At 34.3% G+C, this 25107-nt stretch overlaps 2 protein-coding genes across 3 annotated transcripts in view; one reads left to right on the plus strand and one right to left on the minus strand.

Annotated features, from left to right (window-relative positions):
- wake (wide awake) overlaps positions 1-25107 on the plus strand; it is a 492350-nt gene that overhangs the window by 239848 nt on the left and 227395 nt on the right. The gene's annotated exons all lie outside the window — the stretch shown is intronic.
- LOC135845864 (glucose transporter GlcP-like) lies at positions 12998-24953 on the minus strand. The gene is made up of 5 exons (XM_065364717.1): positions 24767-24953; positions 24450-24507; positions 20125-20251; positions 19586-19771; positions 12998-14690 (listed from the first exon to the last, which is right to left on the minus strand). The coding sequence occupies exons 2-5, from the start codon at positions 24483-24485 to the stop codon at positions 13126-13128; spliced, it is 1914 nt and encodes a 637-aa protein (XP_065220789.1). The 5' UTR covers positions 24486-24507; positions 24767-24953; the 3' UTR covers positions 12998-13125.

Below are 25107 nucleotides of genomic sequence, written 5' to 3' on the forward strand. Positions count from 1 at the left end.
ATGATGGCACAGAGTATCCGGAAATCAACCAACCAGGTACATCGTATAAATCCGGCGAATTCGCTCGTACATCATTTCGCCGCTAAAAAGGTCAACGAGATAATAGCCTTTAATCATCTCTCTGGCCTTCTATAGTAAATTATTATTAGTCCAGCTTCTCGTTTATAACGTTTGCAAATCTGGCTAATAAATTTTCGTTAGCTGCAGTAGTAGTAGTAGTAGTAGTACCGGGGTGTCGGTCTCGGTCTCGGTGGCGTAGGTATACGCATTTTTGACATTTGGCAATGGAATTGCGTAGGAGGAAAGGTGGAGGTGGAGGCCTTTGTCGATGCGAAGGCAGGTGTACAACTGTACACTGCTGTATGTGTGCTACCGCAAAGACTATACCTACCTATCAATTCGTTCGCGATGATATCTGTATATTGTAAACGTTGATTAGGCAAACATTCGCACAATACCTACGTAATTAATGCGTGTCAGCGTATAGTATTTGTATTTGTCAGCGACATCGACTCGACAACGATAACGACAGATACTTACTCACGTCTCGACGAAGGCGAAAATCCAATAAACATATCGTTCGAGATGTTCACTTCGCAACAGGAACAGAGACGCTTTCGTTTCCTATTCATCGTAATTAATAATTGGTATTTGATTTAAAACGTGGAAATCAGCCAACTTATTAATGATTTCTCGTGTAGATGTGCTCGAGTTAGAGTTTATCGAGTGTATTGCTTCTCGAATAGCGTAGTCTTTTCTTTTCTTTGTCTTGATAGGTATATTTTGTTGATTTTATAGCATTTTCTGTTCTCTTTGCAGAGGGGTGCCGAACGGAGTGTGTATGTGGTGGGAGGAAAAAATTATATTTGACCAAAATTTGGATATCCCTAAATTTTCCATCTATTTTTCAGCCTGGTCTTTGATATTTCATCCCCCCCCTCCTCCCACCAAGCCTCATAGTTACTACAGAATAGTCGAATTTCCGATACAACTGATTTGTGCTCCTTTGAAAATTCAAAATTTGTGATGTTTATATGCAGAGAATTTCGAAACAATAAAAATAAACTAATGAAAACCTTGTCTTTTTTTCTTTGTTTCAGCAGGTGAGTTGTGAATTTCTATCATTCGAGTTGACAAAATATGGAAAAGTAAGTCATCTCCGTGAAATTCTTTGTAATTATACTGACTCGAAGGGGAGAAAAATTGAAAAATTCGAGCCGCCACCACCACCCCCCTTTCCTCCCGACTACAATCATTATCGATCGATACTCCATTATTCCCCACACACTTAAAAAATCTAGCGTATTTTTTTTCGAAGTACAAAAAAAACCATCGAGTGTTTTTTATCGTTAAACGATCACTATACTTAATGAAAACAGATTCTAGTAATTTGATGATTTGCCAATCTCTCAGCAGCTACTTGAAGTTGGGAAATAGAAAAGAAAAAAACGAACGAACGAGTAAAAAGCACACAAGCTCTACATTACAAGACGTATTTCGTCAGTCGCAGTCGAGTCGTTTAAAGGTGAGATTACGCAATATATGAAGTCATCAAATTGAACCTATAATGGCTGCGTGGCATTCACGGTGAGGTATGTACCTCTACCTTTACCTATCTATATACTTTTAGCTAATGCTAAAGCAGCAGTGCTAAAGACAAGGGTATCTATTTGACTCTCTCTATACTGTGGGCGTGCACGAATAATGCGGCTGTAATGAACGAATATACGTACTGTATATTTCGTATACCTACGTACCTACGTATTAATTATAAATGTACTTTTCCATTAGAACGATAAAAGAGTTGAAAAAGCTTTTAGAAGGTGTATAGATAGTTTGGTTTCTACGGTTACACTGCGCCCTGACTGCGATGAAAAGAATAACGCGAAACTGAGCCGAACCGATATGCTATTTCACCACACTGCTGCCTTTATAGTTGTCTTCATCGTCATGGTCGTCGCTAAAATGTTAATGCGAACTTGACAATGAGACGGACTGTGATCGATATCACGATTAAATACGAGTACAAAGAGAGATTGAAAGCAAAAGTGAACGAGGCAAAAGAACAGTCATTTATTGGCACGCTGCCAGTATTTTCGCTGAACTGAAAATTCGTTGAAAAAAATCCCAACTGTATATGCAGCGAAAAAGGGTAGGAAAATCCGAGGAAATAGTGGGTGGGGGGGGGGTGATTGGATCTAATTCAGATCTGCATGGATCTTATTAGGGGTGTTTGATGAGATCAGATCTGGTCTGATTAGATCCGGACATTTCCTGGATCCAATTTGATCTCACCAGATTTAATTACATTAAAACACGTGAAAAGTGCTAAAATCATTGAAACATGCAGACAATTGATGAAATTCAATAAAAATTTGGCCAAAATAGGGATTTTACTCAGTTTTTTTGAAAAAAAAAGAGTAATTTAAGTAACCACAAAAGTTCAAAAACGTTACAAGACGTGAAAACCCCCATTTTAATGCAGAAAAAACACTACAAAAAAGCCAGAATATTTTAAATTTAAAAATTTGAAATCAAAAAATAAATTTACAGCGCAATCGAAAGTTTAATGAAACCATGATAATGAAACTCGATTTCGATTGTAAAAAGTGATCGATTCTTTTCAAGTTTATTTTTGTTTGTGTTTGAAAAAGATTGACCAAAATTGTCTTTTTATGTAAAATCCACATTTTCGATCGATCGATTTTCGATTTTTGATTTCGATCATAAAAGAAGCGATCGATCTTCTCAAATTTGTTTTTGTTTTGTAAAACTTGGTCAAAATTGAATTGTTTGCTGAAATTGATATTTTTGATCGATCGATTTTCCATTTCGATTATGAGAAGTGATCGATCTTTCAACATTTGTTTTTTGTTTGGGAAAAATTGATCATAATTGGGCAGTTTTTTAAAATGCAAATCGATATTTTTGATTGATCGATTTTCGAATTCGATTGTAATGAATGATCGATGTACTGAAATTCGTTTTTGTTTTGTTTGGAAAATATAACCAAAATTGAGTTATGGTTGAAATCGATATTTTTGGTTGATCGATTTTCGATTTCGATTATGAGGAATGATCGATTTTTTCAAATTTGTTCTTTGTCTAGAAAAACCGAAAAAGTTGATCATGATTACTTAGACATTTTTTCTTTGTTGAAACAAATCGATATTTTTGATCAAACGATTTTCGATTTCGATTTCGATTATAATGAGTGATCAATGTTCTGAAATTCGTTTTTGTTTTGTTTGGAAAAAATCAACCAAAATTGAGTTGTTGTTGAAATCAATATTTTTGTTCGATCGATTTTCGATTTCGATTATGAGGAATGGTCGATCTTTTCAAATTTGTTCTATGTCTAGAAAAACCGAAAAAGTTGATCATGATTAGGCTTTTTTTTGTTGAAACAAATCGATATTTTTGACCAAACGATTTTCGATTTCGATTTCGATCATAGTGAGTGATCGATCTTCTGAAATTCGTTTTTGTTTTGTTTTGGAAAAAATTAACCAAAACTCAGTTGTTGAAATCAATATTTTTGGTCGATCGATTTTTGATTTCGATTATAAGGAAGTTAATCATAAATTAGGCAATTTGTAATCAAAAAAAAAATATAATCGATTTCTTTGATCAATCGATTTTTGATTTTGATTATGAGAAGTGATCGATCTTTTCAAAATTGTTCTTTGTTTGTGAAAATTTGATCGTAATTAAATTAGGCAATTTTTTTGAAACAAATCGATTTTTTTGATCGATCGATTTTCGATTTTGATTACCTATGAGAACTGAGATGTGATCGTATTTTTTTCAAATTTGTTCTGTGTTTGAAAAAAATTGAATCAAATTTACACATTTTTTTCAACTAATCGATATTTTTGATCGATCGATTTTCGATTTCGAGTAGATATTTTTTTCAAACAAAGCGAGTTTTTTGATCGATCGATTTTCGATTATAGTGATTGATCGATCACAATTGGGCAGTTTTTTTTATACATATCGATATTTCTGATCGATCGATTTTCGATTTCGATTGTGAGAAGTGATCGATTTTCTCAAATTTGTTCCTTGTTTGGAAAAATTTGATCACAATTGGGCAGTTTTTTTTATTCATATCGATTTTCGATTTCGATTGTGAGAAGTGATCGATTTTTTCAAATTTGTTCTTTGCTTGGAAAAAGTTGATCAAATCGATATTTTTGATCGATCGATTTCGATTATCAGGAGTACCCGATCGATCTTCTCAAATTATAAATGGTCTTTTTAGTGTGTATATTCGATATTTTTGATCGATCGATTTTCGATTTTGATTGTGAGAAGCTAGTTTGGCACCAGTGTGAATTAAGGAACTAAATACCAGGTATGGAAATACGCCATTTTTGGTTATAGATTTCGTAGTTTTGACGGTGATGTGATTTTTTCATTTCAGTCGTATAATGAAATTGAATCAAAAAAATGGTGGGAAAATGTTTATTTTGTGTATTAAAATGAATATGAAGTAAAAAAATAACGTAAATTGGTGGTATTATTTATAAATTTAGTCCTTGAAAATTTTTTTCCATATCCAAAGATGGCGTATTTCCATACCTGGTATTTAGTTCCTTAGTGTGAATAGATCCAAATTAAATCTGCTCAACTCCAAGTATATAAACCGGTTTTGTGAGATCTGATTAGATCAGCTCACAATCACATTGGTTTGGATTTTGATTAGCCCTGTTGTATTCTCTACAGCTAATTTGATCTGACCAGTTCTAATCAGATTCATCAGAACAGTTTAATGTAATCAAATCTGATCAACAGGTAAAGGAGATTTTGGCAATTTTAGCGAGAGGCGGAGCTTTTTTTAGCAAAAAAAACAACGAAATTTTCAAGCAATTTTTGAGTAGAAAAAAATTGAGATTTTTTAGTAACTTTCAGAATTTTTAGGTGAAAAATTGAGATTTTCATCACCAAGTTTTTGGTGATTTACAATGATTAAAATATTTTGTTTTGTGTTTATATGTAGCAAGTTTCAAAAACTTGTGATACCATTTCACCATATTTGATCCAATTCTATTGAATTTTTTTTGCCATTTTTTGTTGATTTATACCACAAAACTTTTAATCATACCATCAAGAGTTGTTTAAATGAAAACTGAGAAGCATAGGGCATTATAAAGCAATCAATAGGTTATGCAAAACTCTTTCGCTTGTTTTCATTATTTTGCAAGTAATTTGAAATGCCCTCTATACATATGTGATGTGGAAACGGTTGATAATTATCTTACAATAAAACAGCCCGAAAAAGTCAATATCTACCTAATTACTATTTAAAGAACGTCGTCGTCGTCGTTGTGATTTCAAAACACCCTACTGCTTCGCCCAATACTTACACATTATATACGATTTTCGTACGCAGTACAGTATTTAGCCCTAACATAAGGCATTTATTATCAATAGATAATACAGTCTAAAAAACTACAACTACCTACCTACGTATCGTACAGTCGTAAATTTCTCGATGCTCGAAATCAAACACCGTGAAAAACGACCGATGTAATTGACAGTTGGGCGACACATTCTGGCGATAATATTTTCATTGATAAAGGTAAAGAAAAACGTATACAGAAAAACATTCGACATGAGCAAATACGAGTACAAAATAGTAAAACGTTTAACGAAACGACAAAATACCTTCACTGCCTGTTGTAGGTTTAGTTCGAATTCAGCGTGTGTTTTTTTTTCAACCTTTCCGGCTTTCGTTTTCGTTTTCATTCGAGTCCAAATCCAAAAACAAATACTCGGGTAACTGACTCGTTAAGAATGGAAGAAATTATTCATTCGCGTTAATAATTTATTACCCGAGTTAGGTTATTTTATCACGCGAGCCAGTATCAAAATTACCGTATCTTTGAAGTTTATACTACCTTGCTCGTGTTGTTCTTTTCTTCTTCTCGATCGACGACGACCGACGACGTCGTAATTTCATTCGATAATTTCGCCATATTCATGTTGCGAAAAATTGTTGTATTCGTATATAGTGGAAAATTCTCAGTAGGAGGTAAAGGCCTTTATAGCGTAGTATCTCGATCGTCAGATAACATCGTACAGCAATAATATGTATATCCACCTACCTAATACGAGTTATATAGGCCTGTGTACGAAGACGATAATTCGACTGCTGAAATTGGGACGATACTGAAAGAAAAAGGAGGGAAACTCGACGGTATCTACTCGGAGCAGATCGCTTTTTCGAATCGTATAATGTACAGATGAGAGTTTTATACGTATAAGAGAGATGCGAATAAGCGGAGAAGAAAATATTATGCGCGTATAAATTAATCTTTAAATATGCGGAATTTTGCGAGCATAAACTGCTTCGAGTTATAGGACTTTATGGGTTAAACGATTTTTGAATACGAATATAAAAACAAACGGTCCAAGTTTTGCTAAAGTTATTGGTATAGAGCGTAGTATCGTATGTATTGTGTAAACTTACCGGAGCACAAACTTATTGAAACATTTATTAAAGAACGATGGTGCGAAAGATGAGGATAGACAGGGTGTGAGAGTAAAAAGACGCGCCAAAAAGGTACACAAAAAAACGCCAACTTGCCGATAAGCGTGTTGCAATAACTTCATATATACGAATGCGAGCGATCGCTCGGTAAATATTTTCATCTTCGTGAAAACTTTTCACCTACCTATCGGTGACGTAGAAGGGGAGAAAAAAAGGCTGAGTTTGCCAGACCAACGGCATAGAATTTCGATTAATGTTTTAGAAATTTCGCTGTAGCGTTTACGAGTTCGTAAAAAAAAAGAAAAGAAGACTGCTGAAGACGAGTGTTTCGTAAAATCGAGTTAATTACGATGATGATTTTCAAGTTTTTCGCTGGTTTTTTATTCATGCTTATCTGTGGTAGGTATGCTTACTAAAGTTTTTCCATTTACAAATGTACTCTACGACTTATAAAAAATCCAAATTGGTAATTAGATGTAATAAAAATTCATAAAAAACTACCATTCAGATTGTGGAGTAGTTTTTGAAAAAATTATAAGCAGAATTTAAATAAGTTTTTTCATTTTTCGAAAGTTTATCTCTTATATATCTTTCAGCTAGAGGGATTTTTTTTTACACTTTGATATGAGAAGAAGGAGTTACGGTCCAACTGGCCAAAAAAGGTCCAGAAATCGAATTTTGCTGGCATTCTTGTGTCATAAAAAACTCCGTTAGCTTCTTGTAGGAAAGATCCCAATTTACCGCAAAAATTACTACAATGCAAAATACGAGGATTATTAAATCTCTTCCAAAATTTCAACACTTTTTGATGAGTCATTTGACACTCTTTTGGAAATTTTGAAAATCACAGTCCAACGTTGAATTCCAAATTCTTCAGAAATTGCTCAAAAAATATTTTCATCGTTATATTTGAAATTTTCGTGAAATTTTAACCTATTTTGATAGGTCACACGACACTTTTCCAATAATCTCAAAAATCATGACTCAATTTTCAGCTCCAAATTTTTCAGAAATTGCTCAAAAACCATTCTCATCGCAATATTTGAAATTTTCGCGAAATTTCACCCCACTTTGATAGGTCGCAAGGCCAGTCTTAAATAATCTCATAATGGCTTGTTTTTACTCAAAATAGGGGGAGGGGAGGGGTGAGCACAGAGGGATGGAAAAAAATGTGGCTGGATAAAATTCTGAAAATTGGTCTGTTGGGTATTTTTGGGTAGCTGAATCCATTTCCGGAGTCCACTTACCACAGAACCCAAAATTGGGCTGAGGGAGAAGGGGAGGGGGGTAAATTTCAAAATTACCGTTCACGATTTTTTGAAAATTTTGAAATCCTCCCTATTAGTTACCTTCCTTTCGACTATTTCGTTAAATGAGTCATGATTTTTGTGATTATTGAAAAAGTGTCATGTGACCTATCAAAATAGGTTAAAATTTCACGAAAATTTCAAATAACACGATGAAAATATTTTTTGAGCAATTTCTGAAGAATTTGGAACTCAACATTGGGTTGTGATTTCCAAAATTTCCTAATGAGTGTCAAGTGACTCATCAAAATGAGTTGAAATTATTGAAGAGATTCAATAATGTTTTCATAAGAACTTATTCTGTGCAGTTTTGAAAAATGTTGAGTCCATAATTGAATGAATTTTTTGTTGTATCATGCAGCTCATAAAAAATAATATGAAGCATCAAGTGAAAATTCGGGTTGTGATCTGATGATAATTTTTCAAATGTCTCAATAAAAAAATTCAAAATATCATGAACATTGAACATGGAGAGAAAGAGCAATTTATTGATTCTTTCAAAAAGATTGAAAATCATTAACCATATTTGGGCTAAAAGTTCTTCAAAAATACTTTTAAACAAATTTTTTGTTGAAATATTTGAAATTTTTGCAAAATTTTACCTCGTTTTGATAGATTGCTTGGCACCTTTTTCAGTACTCTCATAAATTATGACCCAGTTTCGGGGCTTGAATTTTTTCAAAAGTGTTCAAAAAACATTTTTTGTCAATATTGAATTTCTCGGAAAATTTGAACTTATTTTGATCGGTCGCATGAAAATGTTTCATCAACACTCGAAAAATTTATCAAATTTTTAGCTCAAAATTCTTCCAAAAAGCTCACAGAAAAATCCGTATTTTTCTTCCGAAATTGTTAGCTCATTATTTTTTTAAAAATTCCAAAAATCATGACCCAAATGGCCGAATTTTTGACTCAAAATTCTTCAAAAAATGCTGAAAACAGTTTCGTTGAAAAATCTGGATTCCTCTCAAAATTTCTATTCAATTTGATGGGTCACATGATGACTTTTCAAAAATCCTAAAAATCATGACTCCACTTTGAACTTTGAATTCTTCAACAGTGCTCAAAAAATATTTTCATCGTAATATTTGAAATTTTCGTGAAATTTTAACCTATCTTGATAGGTCACTCGACACTTTTCCAATAATCTCAAAAATCATGATTCAATTTTCGAGTCAAAATTTTTCAGAAATTGCTCAAAAACTATTCTCATCGCAATATTTAATATTTTCGCGAAAGGGTACCCCCCGATAAGATAGGCAAAATGCCCTTAACCTCAGATTTCGATGAAACTCACAGGGTATGTTTAGTACCCCCAAAAAATAATTTTGGGCCCATAGCCCGCTCCCCACCCCACCCCCCTCAGCCAGAGGGGTCAAAAAACGCGTTTTTCAGGAGAAAAATTCTGTATCAGCGCGTAATTAAGATAAATTGATTCTGTAAACGAATATAGTTAGAAGATACATGGGCGTACCTCCCTGAATTTTTTCAGAACTTTTCATCACACGGGGAGAGAAGGGGGGACAAAAGAAAACTTTAAATCGACATTACTCCGGAACGAAAAAACATACCAAAACGATTTTTTCGTCAAATATGTATCTTTAGGTCTACTTTCTATAGAAGTCATCACCCGGCCATTTGGAGTGGTGGGTCAAGCTCAAAAGCTCAAAAAACTCTCAAAAAACCACGTTTTTTGCGTTTTTCTCCAAAAATATGGACAAATGGCGGAAATCAACGAGAACCAAGTTGTTCAGCGTGAAATTTTACCTCAGAATTGTGTAATTGAAAATTCATTTACACCGCATGATCGTAAAACTACATGCGCAGAAGTATTTGTGCTTACATCAAGATAGCTGAAAGGGTATTCCTGGGTAAAATAGGTGAAATGTCCCTGTCCTCGGATTTCTGAAATTTTGATGAAACATAGTTGTGTACCATTAAAAAAAATGTTGGAGGCGAAAAATCCCCCCCCACCTCCCCTTGCTCATAATAGCGAAAAAAGGGCCTTTTTCGGGGAGAAAAAATCCATGCTTCAACGAGTTTTGACAAAAAAAAAAATTTCATGTACTTAAATTAGGTTCGGAGATACGGCGGTTTCAAATTTTCTTTTGTCAATATATCTCCCCTGGGGGGCCCACAATTTTTGAAGAAAATTCAAGTTGCTAGAATCATATCTCCTTCAAGTATTTTGAGTGAATACAGATTTTTTTGTCAAAACTCGTTGATTATTGAAGAGATTCAATAATGTTTTCATAAAAGCTGGGTCTGTGCGTTTTTGAAAAATTTTGAGTCCATAATTGAATGAATTTTTTGTTGTATCATGCAGCTCATAAAAAATAATATGGAGCATCAAGTGAAAATTCGGGTTGTGATCTGGTGATAATTTTTCAAATGTCTCATTAAAAAAATTCAAAATATCATGAACATTGAACATGGAGAGAAAAAGCAATTTCTTGAATCTTTTTGAAAATTTTTTGTCCAGTTTTCTCTGTAGGTGACGTATTTTGATGGGTCACGTGACACTTTTTTTTGATTATGCAAATTTTGGCTTAAAACTTTTAAAAAAATGTTTAAAATCATTTTTACTGACAATTTTTTAATTTTATCTCGAAATTTTGATCAAATTTTTCAAAAAGATTGAAAATCATTCACCATTTTTGGGCTAAAAGTTCTTCAAAAATACTTTTAAACAAATTTTTTGTTGAAATATTTGAAATTTTTGCAAAATTTTACCTCATTTCGATAAATTGCTTGGCACCTTTTTCAGTACTGTCAAAAATTATGATCCAGTTTCGGGGCTCAAATTTTTTCAAAATTGTTCAAAAAACATTTTTTGTCAATATTGAATTTCTCGGAAAATTTGAACTTATTTTGATCGGTCGCATGAAATGAAAATGTTTCATCAACACTCGAAAAATTTATCAAATTTTTAGCTCAAAATTCTTCCAAAATGCTCACAGAAAAATCCGTATTTTTCTTCCGAAATTTTAGCTCATTATTTTTTTTAAAATTCCAAAAATCATGACCAAAATGGCCGAATTTTTGACTCAAAATTCTTCAAAAAATGCTGAAAACAGTTTCGTTGAAAAATCTGGATTCCTCTCAAAATTTCTATTCAATTTGATGGGTCACATGATGACTTTTCAAAAATCGTAAAAATCATGACTCAACTTTGAGTTTGAGCTTTAAATTCTTCAACAGTGCTCAAAAAATATTTTCATCGTGATATTTGAAATTTTCGTGAAATTTTAACCTATCTTGATAGGTCACACGACACTTTTCCAATAATCTCAAAAATCATGATTCAATTTTCAAGTCAAAATTTTTCAGAAATTGCTCAAAAACTATTCTCATCGCAATATTTAATATTTTCGCGAAATTTTAACTCACTTTGATAGGTCGCAAGCCCACTCTGAAATAATATCTCATCATGGCTTATTTTTACTCAAAATAGGGGAGGGGGGCACAGAGAGATGAAAAAAAATGTGGCTGGATAAAATTCTGAGAATTGGTCTGCGGAGTATTTTTGGGTTGCTGAATCTATTTCTGGAGTACACTTTCCCCAGAACCCAAAATTGGGCTGTGGAAGAAGAGGGGGGAGGGTAAATTTCAAAATTACCATTCACAACTTACCTTTCGACTATTTCGTTAAAATAACCTCAGAAACGTGTTCAGGAGGTCTGAAAACATGCATTTTGATACACTACACAATTTTTTCGAAAATTTTAAAATTTATCCCCCACCCCTCTGGGTTACCCTTTAACTATTTCGTAAAAATAACCTCAGAAACGTGTTCGGGAGGGTTTAAAACATACATTTTGATGCCCTACACGATTTTTTCAAAAAATTTGGAATTTACCTCCCCCCCCTCTCCACACACTCCCTTCCCCAGCTCAATTTTAGGTTTTTGGGCAAAATGGACTCCAGAAATGGATTCAGCGACCCAAAAATACCTAGTGGACCAATGTTCAGAATTTTATCTAGCTACATTTTTTTTCATCCCTCTTTGCCCCCCCCCCCCCCCAATTTTGAATGAAAATGAACCATTATGGGATCATTTAAAAGTGGCCTTGTGACCTATCAAAATGGGTTAAAATTTCGCGAAAATTTCAAATATTGCGATGAAAATATTTTTTGAGCGATTCCTGAAAAATTTGGAGCTGAAAATGAGTCATGATTTTTGTGATTATTGAAAAAGTGTCATGTGACCTATCAAAATAGGTTAAAATTTCACGAAAATTTCAAATATCACGATGAAAATATTTTTTGAGCAATTTCTGAAGAATTTGAAACTTGACGTTGAGTTGTGATATCTTTTTCTGGAAGATTGAAAAATTATAAACCATTTTTAGGCTAAAAGTTCTTCAAAAATACTTTTGAAAAATTTTTTAGTTGACACAAAGTTTACCCCATTTTGATACTTGGATCGCTTGACACCTTTTTCGATACTTTCAAAAATCAAGGTCCAAATTTGGAGATCATCATTTTTCAAAAATATACTCAAAAAACTTTTTTTGTTGATATTGAATTTCTTGCAAAATTTGATGTTATTTCGATCGTTCGCATGAAAATTTTCATCAACACTCGAAAAATTGACTCAATTTTAGATTCAAAATTCTTCAAAAATGGTCTCAGAAAAATCAGCGTTTTTCTTCCGAAATTTTGCTCATTTTACAGTTTCGTCGAAAAATTTGAATTTCTTTCAAAGTTTCTATTCAATTTGATGGGTCACATAATTCTGGCGCAAAAAATGGCAAATTTTCAAAAAATATCAACTTGGTTTCTCAAAAAAAAATCGGTTTTCTTCTCTCTGGATTGCTCTTCGATTCTTATTTCAACTTTTTTGATCATTTCCGTCCTCATTCACTTACTTTGAAAAATCTTGGCTCATGCAAATTTTTGGTCAATTTCATCTCGTTTTTCAAATCTCTTGAATTTAACTGAAAACCGAGCGTTAAAATATGTATTAAAGAGCCAATTTTGTGGAAGTGACTCCGGCTGAAATGTTCTTGAAGTCTGCTAGAATGAAATAAAAATATTGGACGTGGGTAAACTGATGAAAAAGGGCGTTTAGAAACCTGCAAAGAAGATTTTTTTTAAATATGATAATTGGTGATATCTTTGCCAATCCTGAAATCTTGATAAAGCATGCTTGAAAACCTGATCTTTCAAATTTTTACCGAAATTATTAAAGTTATTTAATGCAGGGCTAATATTTATATTTATATTTACACCAATTTACATCGCTCTGTCCACTTTCTTGGCTCAAGAGCACAAATAAATACATAGTTATTCAATTAATGATAGGTACCAACTTTTACCTCACACATCATAATCATCTTTAGGACTCATCTGACCCGACGACTGTCCAGATTTAGGAGACCTGCTCCTTTTCGGCTGATTACCCGCAGTCTTCGCAGCTTTCAACCAGGTATTCTTTAACCATTCCTGCTGCTGCATGATCATACTCTTATTAGCTTTGAAAAACGGATTCTTACTCACAATCGGACTGTTCTCCATGAAACTATTAAAACTCTGCTTCATCGAATCGAACACCTCCTCAGGTATAACCGGTTGCATCTGATTCACAACCATCGGCATCATCGAAGGAGTACCATCTTCATTGGTCTCATCCACCAATCGCATTCTTTGCTCTTGATCGTTAATGAAATTCCTCACCATGTCATTCTGATCACCCATCAGGTTACGAATACAGTCAGCGCATTCTTTACTAAGCTTAGTCACGATTTCCGAATTGAGTACTTCGATATTCAAGTGCTCGTTTCCGGTCAGCAGTGCTTGCAGGTCTTCGTTTCGCAGCCAATCGTTGCTAATGAGTTTTTCAATTTCACTATTTCGAAGTGATTTTAAAAACTGCATTTCGTATCCGGCGAACATGTTCCCCCTCGTGTTGGGGTAATAGAAATAAACGATTAGTAAAACCATCATCACGTTGAAGAGGAAAAAAACGCAAGCTGTTCTGAATGGGATATCGGGTTGAATGAGGGGGAAGACCTTGACGTAAATGGCTGTGACTACGTTGCCCACGATGAAGTGTAAAGTATGGGATACATTTCGCTGGGTGACCGGTGCTACTTCCATGACCATTATATTAAGCATACTGCTGTATCCTGTTCCCTCTGCTATCAAATACACGTACATGAAGAACACCAATAAGCCAGGTAAAGGCTTAACGTAGTTATCGGTCATAGATTGAAGTACAATGACCCCAGTTAGAGACACGATCATGATTATATTGAACACGAAGAAGAAATTCTTACGATTGAATCGATCAATGGTCGAGAACAGCATCATGTTGGCCAAAATGCATATAAAATTCAATAAACCGAACCCCATTCCGAGTATTTTACCATCGTAAGGAGTGCCCAAATCGGTGAACAGTGGTATAGGATAAACGGTGAACAGAACTTTACCAGTACCACATCTCAGTATCACCACAGATAAGGACAGCAGCAAAGGCTTGATTTGAAGACGTTTCAGAGCTTTGCAAGATAATATACCCGTATCTAGATCATCCTCGTCGCCGAAATTCTTACCGAAAGACATCAAAGAATGGAGGATTTCGGTCTCTTTGACGGCCACTTTTGTATTCTCGAACCACGACGTCGATTCTAAGGCGTCTTCTTTGCGTTTTTTCAACAAGTGCCACATTCTGGACTCGGGGATGACCTGGAGCTGAGTGAGGCCGAAGGCTGCTAGTCCCACGATCATTAGGACTACTCCGCGCCAAGTGAACGAGATTTCCAGGATGTAGACGAAGGCTGTACCGAAGATGCCCATGAGCCAGACCATGGCCAGAAGTGATCCTCGGTATCGGGCTCGTGATATTTCGGCGATGTAAGTCGATGCTATGGGTAACGAACCACCTGCATGAAGATACAGTGGGATTAGATTATCGTAATGTGTTCTGGATTATTGCAGGGTTGCATTTAGTGGCTGATTTAAGTAATATTGAAGGAAAGTGCCGAATATTGGTTGTTGATCAGGGTTGCCAAATATTGAATCACGTTACCGGAAAGTGCAATCAACAACAAAAAGTCTCATTTTTCAAAAAAAAAAAAAACAACTCCAAAGTCTCGATTTTAAGGTCAGAAATTCTCTAAAATTGCAAAAAAATATACAGAAATATCGGAACATGTTCTACCCCCCCCCCCCCTTCATCCAAAATTTCAAATGATAAATTCATTTTTGGATATTTGACGAATTTTTGAATTCTTTAACAATTTTAATAAGTTTCTTCAGGGGCAATTTTGCAGATTTTTCATGAAATATTATAGTCCGGCATATGACAATAAGAGTAATTACACCCCCCCCCCCCCGTCGATCCTCCGGGACAACTTTGTTCTTAAAGGGGACATCCTAAGGAACATTTTAAAGCAAACTTGCCCAAAAAAAAAGTTGGCTTTACTTACAAAATGGCGGCCATTTTGATTGACAGGTCAGCCGAAATCGCAGATTTCGCGTTTTCGATTTTTGCTGAATTTTTGAAAATCGAATTTAGGCCAAAAATGAGGGAAAAAAATCAAAATTTTACTAAATTGACCAAGAAATCTGAAATTTGAGATATACCATATTTTTGACATGCCAAATCGATTTTGAGCAGTTCTGGAGCCTCCAGCCGATTTTTGAAACTTGAAATTCCCACAAAATTCCATCAAATTGGTATTGTAAAGCTGAAATTTATTCTAAAAATGAATTTCAATACGCTACGAAGTACTGCAGGTAAATTTCCAGTCGTTTTGGAGCCTCCAGCGACTTTTTTGAAAATTCCTGAAGCCTCCAGCAGATGTTTGAAACTTTAAATTTTCACAAAATTTCATCAAATGGAGATGGAAAGCTGAAATTTACTCTACACTCCAATTTTAACACCCTCTGAAGACGACTTCAGGTGGGTTCAAGTCATTTTGGAGCCTACAGCGACTTTTTTGAAAATTACTGGAGCCTCCAGTAGACTTTTGAAACTTGAAATTTCCCCGAAATTTCATCAAACTGAGATGGAGAGTCGAAATTCATTCTGCAAACCAATCTCAATATGTTACGAAGTTGACTGCTGGTGGATTTCAAGTCGTTTTGGAGCCTCCAGCGACTTTTTTATGGGTTATATGGCCTTTTTTTTTGGAAAATTGAAATTTCCTATAAGTAGCTGGAAGCTTCAAAACCATTTGAAACCCCCATGTAGACTGGGAAGAAAATTTCAGCTTGCCAACTCCATTTGATAAATTAATGTTGGGGAAAATTCAAAGTTTCAAAAATCTACTGGAGGCTCCAGTAATTTTCAAAAAAGTCATCGGAGGCTCTAAAATGACTTAAACACACCTGAAGTCGTCTTCAGAGGGTGTTAAAATTGGAGTGTAGAGTATATTTCAGCTTTCCATCTTCATTTGATGAAATTTGTGAAAATTTAAAGTTTCAAACATCTGCAGGAGGCTTTAGGAATTTTCAAAAAAGTCGCTGGAGGCTCCAAAACGACTGGAAATTTACCTGCAGTACTTCGTAGCGTATTGAAATTAGTTTTCAGAATAAATTTCAGCTTTACAACTCCAATTTGATGGAATTTTGTGGGAATTTCAAGTTTCAAAAATCAGCTGGAGGCTCCAGAACTGCTCAAAACGGGTTGAAACCGTTTCTAATCGATTTGGCATGTCGAAAATATGGTATATCTCAAATTTCAGATTTCTTGGTCAATTTAGTAAAATTTTGATTTTTTTTCCCTCATTTTTGGCCTAAATTCGATTTTTAAAAATTCAGCAAAAATCGAAAAACGCATTTTAGCACTTGAAATTTGGACAGGTGATAAATTTTTGCATGATCTTTCGATCTACCTTTATAAAGTTTGAAAAATTTCGTGCAAGTCCTATGTTGAAACGCGAAATCTGCGATTTCGGCTGACCTGTCAGTCAAAATGGCCGCCATTTTGTAAGTAAGGCCAACTTTTTTTTGGGAAAGTTTGCTTTAAAATGTTCCTTAGGATGTCCCCTTTAGGAAAAAAGTTGTCTCGGTGGATCGGCGGGGGGGGGGGTGCAATTACTCCTATTGTCATATGTCGGACTATTAAATTGAAACGATACGAATAGTTCCTTCAAATTCGACTCTCGTCTAGTTTTGAGCCATTCTGGAGCCTCCAGAAGTTTTACAATTCTCTCCAGAAATTTCAAATCGCTCCAGAAGGATTGAAAATAAACTCGAGCATCTAACGGGGTGTTTATTGGACACTTTCTGGAATGTTTCAAGTGATCGTCGCGAAATTCCAGCAATGTGAGCTCAATAGTGAATTATTGACCAATTTGTAAATTCCAGAAAAAACGAAGAAAAAATTCAAATTTTCAAAAGAGATAAAAAAACTAAACCATCTAAATAATTCAGTTTTTCATTTTTGCAGGATTCGTAATCGGTTACTTTTTAAGTAACCAAATTACTAAAATTACTTTTTAAAAACGAATTAATTTTCGAAAATCCAATTTTTCCAAATCTCGGCCATACTTCTTAAAGAAAACAAGAAAAATGCTATTTGCAGAGTTAATGAAGTCTCTTTTCTTAAAAAAAAAATTGTAGTTTTGTGTGAAGAATTTCAAAAAGTTTTATTTTTTCCAAAAAGTGCTCCGAAGTCTCGCTTTTGTGTCAGAAATTATCAAGATTTGCCTTTAAAAATATAGGTAAAAATAAAAGTATTGCTTTTTCGACGAAAATCACGAAAAAGTCTTTTTTTTTGCCAATAATTGCCAAAAACTTTTGCTTCTAGCTAAAAATTGACAAAAATCTCACTGTTTACTAAAATTTATGAACCCCCCCCCCCATTTTAGTATTCAAAAATTTATTTGTTTTTAGAAATCACCAAAACGTCTCGTTTTTTATCAAAAAGTTGCAAAATAGTTGAACTTTTCAAACAAAAATATAGAGAAACAAATTACATTTTTTGCCATGTACTTGCCAAACAGTCTTTCTTTTTTGCTAAAATTATCAAAATGCTCTAAAGTCTCGCTTTTATGCCAGAAATTCTTCAAAATTTGCCAAAAACAGACAGAAATATCAGAACATGTCCACCCCCCCCCCCCAAGCATCCAAAATTTCAGATGCTAATTCATTTTTGAATCAAGTTCCATTTTTAGGTTGAAAAAAAACTATTAAACTAAAATTTTTGTTTTTTTAAATGATTTTTTTTCTGCATTAAAATGTTTTGTCACTTTTTGATTACATTTTAGTTAAGTTACTAAATTTACTATTTTTTGATTGGGGGGGGGGGGGGGGTAGAAATGAATACGAAATCTGTTTTTTTTTTTTTTTTTTTTTAATTTAAATATTGAAATCTGGATCTGTAAATGGGAGGATTATGCAAATAAAAGTGTTGCGAATTGTAACATTTTTTTCTTAAATGTCACAATTTCTCACTGAAATATTGACTTGTCTTTTTTTTACCCTTTTGTTCCCTCAAAAGCACTACTTTTTTTCTAAAAGTTTGTTCAATAGTCATTATTTTCACAAAAATTGCCATTTTTAACTGGAAATTGTCCCCCTCCCCCCCGAAAATATTATGTTTTTCCACGAAAATGGGAAATTCTCATTATTTTTACCAATGATAGTCTCATTTCCTCCCTCCCTCCTCTCTTTCGCACATAAAAATCAAAATTTCTTCGGAATCAATAATTTTTACAAGTTTTTTTTTCACCCAAAATTTACATTTTTTTCACCCAAAAATGAATATTTTTTTACCCTCTGAAATGACCACTCTTTTTCACCAATAATTGACTCGTTTCACTAAAAGTTGATGATTCATCATACTACATGATATAATTTTTCTCATCTGAATTTTTCACTGTTTTTCATTGAAAATTTTAATTTTTCGGAAAAAGCTCTTTTTTCCTAAAAATTGTCGTTTTCTATGAAAATTGTCACATTTCTATCACTCGAGTTGCCATTTTTCGTTTTGAAATATTTTTCCTCTTTAAAATAAGAAATTTTTTTGATGTTTTCTTCTCGAAAATTATTACATTTTGTTCACCTTAAAATGTCAATTTTTCAATAGAAAATGATGGTATTTTTTTGCAACAATTCTTACAATGTTTATTTGAATTTTTTTCGTCTTCCTCTAACTAAGAATGTAATAATTTAATTTTGTTGAAAATCTCATTCACAGAAAATCATTTTTTAAATTCAAAAAGCACGAAAATTAGTTCTTATTTTTTTATTGGTGAGGGGGACGGGGGGAACAAATTTGCTGTATCTTATAGTGTTTTATCTGGAAAAAAGGTCATGCAAATTCGTGCAAAAGTCATGTATTTGAGTTTTGAAAGGTTCTTAAGTCAGTGTGAATAAACACCGACCAAAATTATAGTTGCTCAAGTCAATTTTGGACCCTCCCAGAGCGATTTAAAATTTCTGGAGAAAATGTAAAAATCGTTGGAGGCTCTCAAATGGGCCAAATCTAGATTGAATTGAAGGCAAATCGCTCACATTGGTTCATTTTGTTCAAAAAATTTCTATTTTATAATAAAGTTCAAAAATCATCCATGAAGCAGATTTTTTAAAAGTTTTGAATTTTCAAAAATTCGCTAAAAATCCAAAAATTGACCTCAGAACTTGAAATTTTGATTCGGATGGAATGAGGGGAGAAGGCGGGTAAGACACGCTATTTCGATCCACTTTGGTTTTGTTGAAATCGAAGATTGTGAGGTTCTATCGTTGATTAGTCTGATGGGTCAGGGGATAATTTTTGAAATGTTATCTGTATTTAAAGTATGTGTAATAGGTACGTATATCAATTTACCAGCTGCTATTCCACATAAAGCTGTGCCAATTAGTAACGTCGCAAAACTAGTCGATACCAATATAATACTCCATCCAATGATGAATAAACACAGCACCAATCGTAAATTAGTTTTTCGACCATATTTGCTGATGAGATGTACCACAATGAGCGGACCAAACAGTAACGAAAAATATCCGGCGAATACTGAAACACGAATATTTTAATTAAGCTTTATCCACTTTTCATATGCTCTTGTACGTATTGTGTCGAGTTTGTGTTAAATAGAGAATGTAAATGTAGTATAGGTTCTCGTGTGATGATGTAGGTAATTAACGAGGCTATTTGAAGTAATTTTTTCCTTATTTGGTTTGTCAATTTGTCGTTTCCATCTTTCAACTGCCAGTTTTTATGTCAATCGACAATTGTAAATTAGAGAGGGAGAGGCTCAGTTCTTCTCTCCCTCTCTCAATCATCATCGTGTTTTTCAACTTTAATAGTCAGATAAGTAATGAGTTCATTAATTGAAGAAAATAATATTGAAATGAATGCTTTAATACCTAACCAAGAGATATCATCGATTGTTAAATCCATTTCCTTCTGAAGCTGGAACATGATGAAGGCAGGGAATCCAGCCAGCATTCCCGTTATTGTGACCGGAATTGTTGCCACAATTGTGGCGTAAAACTGAAAAATTTTTAAAAAATTCACATAAGTTTGTATGGTGCATATTTTTTAAAGGCAGATTCACATCTTCTCAGATGCAATTTTTGCAGTTAAAACTACAAAATTGAGCCATTTTATAAGCTCCAAGCTTAATTTTGAAAAAAAAATTGCCAAAATTTTGGATCAATCATTCAAAATTTGGAAGAAATCGAGAAGCGGAAATTTCGATGATAGCCTATTTAAAACTACGAACTTTTTGTGATGGGATTCGTAAAACGTTTTATAAAGAAGTGGGAAGGGGAGGGCCTCAAAATGTTGGCCAAAAATGAAAAAAAAATGTCAAATATCTTCTGACATATGATTTTATAGTTTTTCGAGACCACTCTGAATACGAATATGAATTCGTTTCTTTGATTTGACACCTCCACCCCCCCTCTCCCCACCCTTTCACCACAATTTTCCTCAAAAAGTTGAAAAATTCGTGTGACGTATGGTTTTCTAGCTTTTTACGGGTGCTGACTGCTGAATACGAATATCGATATATTTTTTCGATTTGGCTCCTCCAACCTACCCCCCCCCACAGTGGGCTGTGGGCACCCTCAAAACGGGCGTAATTCAAAAACTTACAATGAACCCTAAAACAATGGTACAATGATATCCTTCCTTATATGTTTTTGGGGTCGCAGAATACGAATTTGACAATATTTATTTGTAGGGGTGAGGGGGTGAGGGGGCGAAAAAATTAAAATTTGACTATAATGATGTGTGATATATCTAAATGTATGTTTTTGAGGGTGTATATCAAGAATTTGACAATATTTTTTTCATAGGGGTCAATAGTGGGGGCTAAAGGGGGTGAAAACTGTGAAAAATTCAAAATTTGACTATGTATAATGATGTGTGATATGTCGAAATGTACCAAGTACATATGAATAATTCAACTGAAAGTGAGTAATTTTCATCAATTTACTCGATTTTAGTTTTTATAAAGTAATTATAGAGGTATAATTTGCGTTAAAACTCCGGTTTTTGCCTACTCTGCTGCATAAAGAAGAAAAGGACAAATTTTTGCACGTAAATGCACGGGAAATTCCAGTGGCTAGTAACACTTAAGATAGTGTATTTCAAGATGTCAATTGCCATTTTTGCCCCCAAATGCCCCGGCGACCTTAACAGTCAATTTTAGTGAAAAATCATGGTGAATTTTGTTTAAATGTTACAAATTTTTTTCTTCCAGGGACTTTGAATGACGGCTCCCCAATAGAAAATTCTTCATCCCCCACCCTTCACCCCTTCTACACCCTCGAAAACGTAGATTTTGACATATCACTCATCATTATGGTCAAATTTTGATTTTTCACCGTTTTCACCCCCTTCATCCCCCACGAGTCACCCCTACGAGAAAAATATTGTCAAATTCGTGATCTACACCCTCAAAAACATACTTACAATTCGACATATCACACATCATTATGGTCAAATTTTGAATTTTTCACCCCCTTCATCCCCCCCACCTTTCACCCCTACGAAAAAAATATTGTCAAATTTGTGATCTACACCCTCAAAAACATACAATTCGACATATCACACATCATTATAGTCAAATGTTGAATATTTAACCATTTTCACCCCCCTCACACCCCCCCCCACCATTGACCGCTACGAAAAAAATATTGTCAAATTCGTGTTCTACACCCTCAAAAACATACATTTCGACATATCACACATCATTATGGTCAAATTTTGAATTTTTCACCCCCTTCATCCCCCACCTTTCACCCCTACGTAAAAAATATTGTCAAATTCGTGATCTACACCCTCAAAAACATACCTACAATTCGACATATCACACATCATTATAGTCAAATGTTGAATATTCAACCATTTTCACCCCCTCACACCCCCCCCACCATTGACCGCTACGAAAAAAATATTGTCAAATTCGTGTTCTACACCCTCAAAAACATTCATTTAGACATATCACACATCATTATGGTCAAATTTTGAATTTTTCACCCCCTTCATCCCCCACAATTCACCCCTACGAGAAAAATATTGTCAAATTCGTGATCTACACCCTCAAAAACATACATTTCGACATATCACACATCATTATAGTCATATGTTGAATTTTTAACCATTTTCACCCCCTCAGCCCCCACATTTCACCCCTACGAAAAAAATATTGTCAAATTCGTGATCTACACCCTCAAAAACATACATTTAGACATATCACACATTATTATAGTCAGATTTTGAATTTTTCGCCCCCCTCACCCCCTCACCCCCTACAAAAAAAATATTGTCAAATTCGTATTCTTCGACCCCAAAAACTTAAGGGAGGATATAATTGTACCATTGTGTTAGGGTTCATTGTGAGGTTTTGAATTTCTCGCCCGTTTTGAGGGTGCTCACAGCCCACTGTGCCCCCTCCCCCTCCATTTCCTCAAAATTAGAAAATTCGTGTGACATATGGTTTGCTAGGTTTTTATGAGTGCTGAATACGAATTTCAATATATTTTTCTGATTTGGCCCCTCAAATCCCCCCCCCCCATTACCCTGTTGAATAAAATTCACGTAAAATAGAAAACAATCGTGTGACATGTGGTTCATTAGGTTTTGGAGAGCCCAGAATACAAATATCGATTAATTTTAATGATTTGGCCCTTGTAACTCCCCCTTCTCTTGGACCTTCATTTCCTAAAAACTGAAAAAATCGTGAGGCAAGTAGTTAACTTAGTTTTTGGGAGCACTAAATACGAATTTTCGAACCGTTTCGAGCATTTCTGGAGCCTCCAGAAGATTTTTGATGGTTATTGGGATTTCCAAAAAATTTCAATAAATAAAATTAGACAGTTCTTGAATTTTGAAATGAACGGAAGTACCTTGATTTTCAAATTTGTTGGTGCCATTTCAAGCCCCTCTGCCCCTGCCCAACTCTTCATGGATCTCTATTTCTCTAATATCTCTATTTGTGTCCAGATTATTGATTTTAATTTTCTCGTTTTTTATATACTTATATTTTTTTCAAATGTGGCGGGAAAGAGGGAGGGAGGGAGGGGATGAATCGATGGAATCAGCACGATGATAAAATATCCAAAAACTACTCGAATGAGTAGGTACTTTTTCGAAATTTTGAAGATAATTTACTGCTCTCCCCTTGTTGAGTTTCTCTCAAGATTTTAATACCTATTCCAAATAATGATCGCAATAAGGACTTCCTATGTGAATATTTTAGTCAATGAAATTCTTGAAATGAGGTGAGAGGTGTCAATTTCGTTATTGGAAGCGATGAAATTCAAACTTTCAAGACGAGAATTTCCCCAACCCTCCTTTCCATTTCAAGCTTCTCGAATATCAGGCGATGGTTGATTATCTATGATGAAAAAGTGATCCAAGTATTTTTTTGAAGCTAATATTCGTTTTCAGGGGTTCCCAAAATTCGGTAAACCATGACATGCTATAATTATACTTATGTTTTTCGAATTTTTGGTCTTTCCTGGATTTTTTTTTTCAAATTTGACAAAATCTTGAAAATTAATCTTAAAAAAAAAAAACTTGAATTTGAATTAAAGTGTTGGATGAAAAATTTTAACGACTGAAATTTTTCCTTCTTTCGTAATGTGAGGAATCTTGGAAGAAATTCTGAGTGAAATTGCCTCCCACCCCTTCCACCTGGGCAGATTTAAGGTGGAGTGGCCTACAAAATACAGTTTTAAATATTTTTATAACTAAATTTCATAAAAATCATATCCATTTATTCGATAACTTTCAAAATAAGTAACAGAATACCTACCTTCTCGCTGAATGAAATTCTGTTCTTAAGCCGATAAAGCATTTTATACGGAAACGCAGCTCGATGATTGCCGAGTTGGAAGGGAAGCCGAATGTGATACATTTATGAAAGATTGCTCTACTATACCTTACCTACTCACTACTGTGTAGTTGTAGCAATATTGAGTGAGCGAGAGAAGGTAAAGATGGAGCAATGCAGCAGGCGAAATGTACGAAAGAATTACGACAGTTGAATCAACCAATGAGAAAGGTACAGAGATGAGTCGAAGAGTGGTACGCTCATCTATCCGCGCGGAAAGAACGAATAAAGCGATACGTTCGCTCTCTTTTGTTCCGGTTTTTAAAAACTATTAATAGTATCTAACCTACAGTTCTACGAGTATATTACGCGAGCTCTTTCGTTATTAAACGCTCGAGTACTTACCTCTTTGAGTCTAGTGGATTTGTTTTTGATACCCATTCTGGATAAATATCTGCAGTACCTGCGTGTATACGTACAAAAGAGGATCAGTAATTTTTTTTTGTTGCCTTTGTCTTTGGATAAGTACGTTAGTATGCGATGAATTTGGTATAATGAGTGGAAAAGAGAGAGAAAGGGAGGAAGAGGACAGAGGAGGAATAAGCTTTGGTAAATGTATATCTAGTATACGTAGATAGAGATACACATTTACCTATAATGAAGTGGCTAGGTAAATATCGTTCGAGATCACTAATTAACGTATGTATAGATACTATACGTACCTCTGTTTTATTTATCGATTTTATCCTATTTACAAAGATGTGAAGAGTATCAATGAAGATGATATTGGTACTTTGAAATGGTCGAACAGGATACGCAGAATTATTCGTTTCGTATGAATCATCGTTACCGACACGTTTTACTGAATTTGTACACGTATGTAAATATTACAAAATGAAGCACCGAGTCAATACGACTATTGGCAAAAAAAAAAAAAAGAACGAGGTGAAACGAAAAGTAGCTTATCTTTGGCTGTCGGTAATTTTTTATATATTTTTTCGTTCGTTTCTGGGTAACGTTTCGAGTGTGCTTATCGCCTATAGAGGTGTTTTTTCAATGCATG

The sequence above is a fragment of the Planococcus citri genome, chromosome 1 (assembly GCF_950023065.1).
Source record: "Planococcus citri chromosome 1, ihPlaCitr1.1, whole genome shotgun sequence".
Classification (NCBI taxonomy): Eukaryota; Metazoa; Arthropoda; class Insecta; order Hemiptera; family Pseudococcidae; genus Planococcus; species Planococcus citri.

Excerpts from the sequence above, each read along its gene's own strand:
- LOC135845864 (XM_065364717.1), bottom strand. The coding sequence starts at position 24,485 with ATGGGTATCAAAAACAAATCCACTAGACTCAAAGAG. Across the intron at positions 20,252-24,449 it reads AATCCACTAGACTCAAAGAG|TTTTACGCCACAATTGTGGC; the intron begins GTAAGTACTCGA and ends AAAATTTTTCAG. Across the intron at positions 19,772-20,124 it reads CGATGATATCTCTTGGTTAG|TATTCGCCGGATATTTTTCG; the intron begins GTATTAAAGCAT and ends TTCGTGTTTCAG.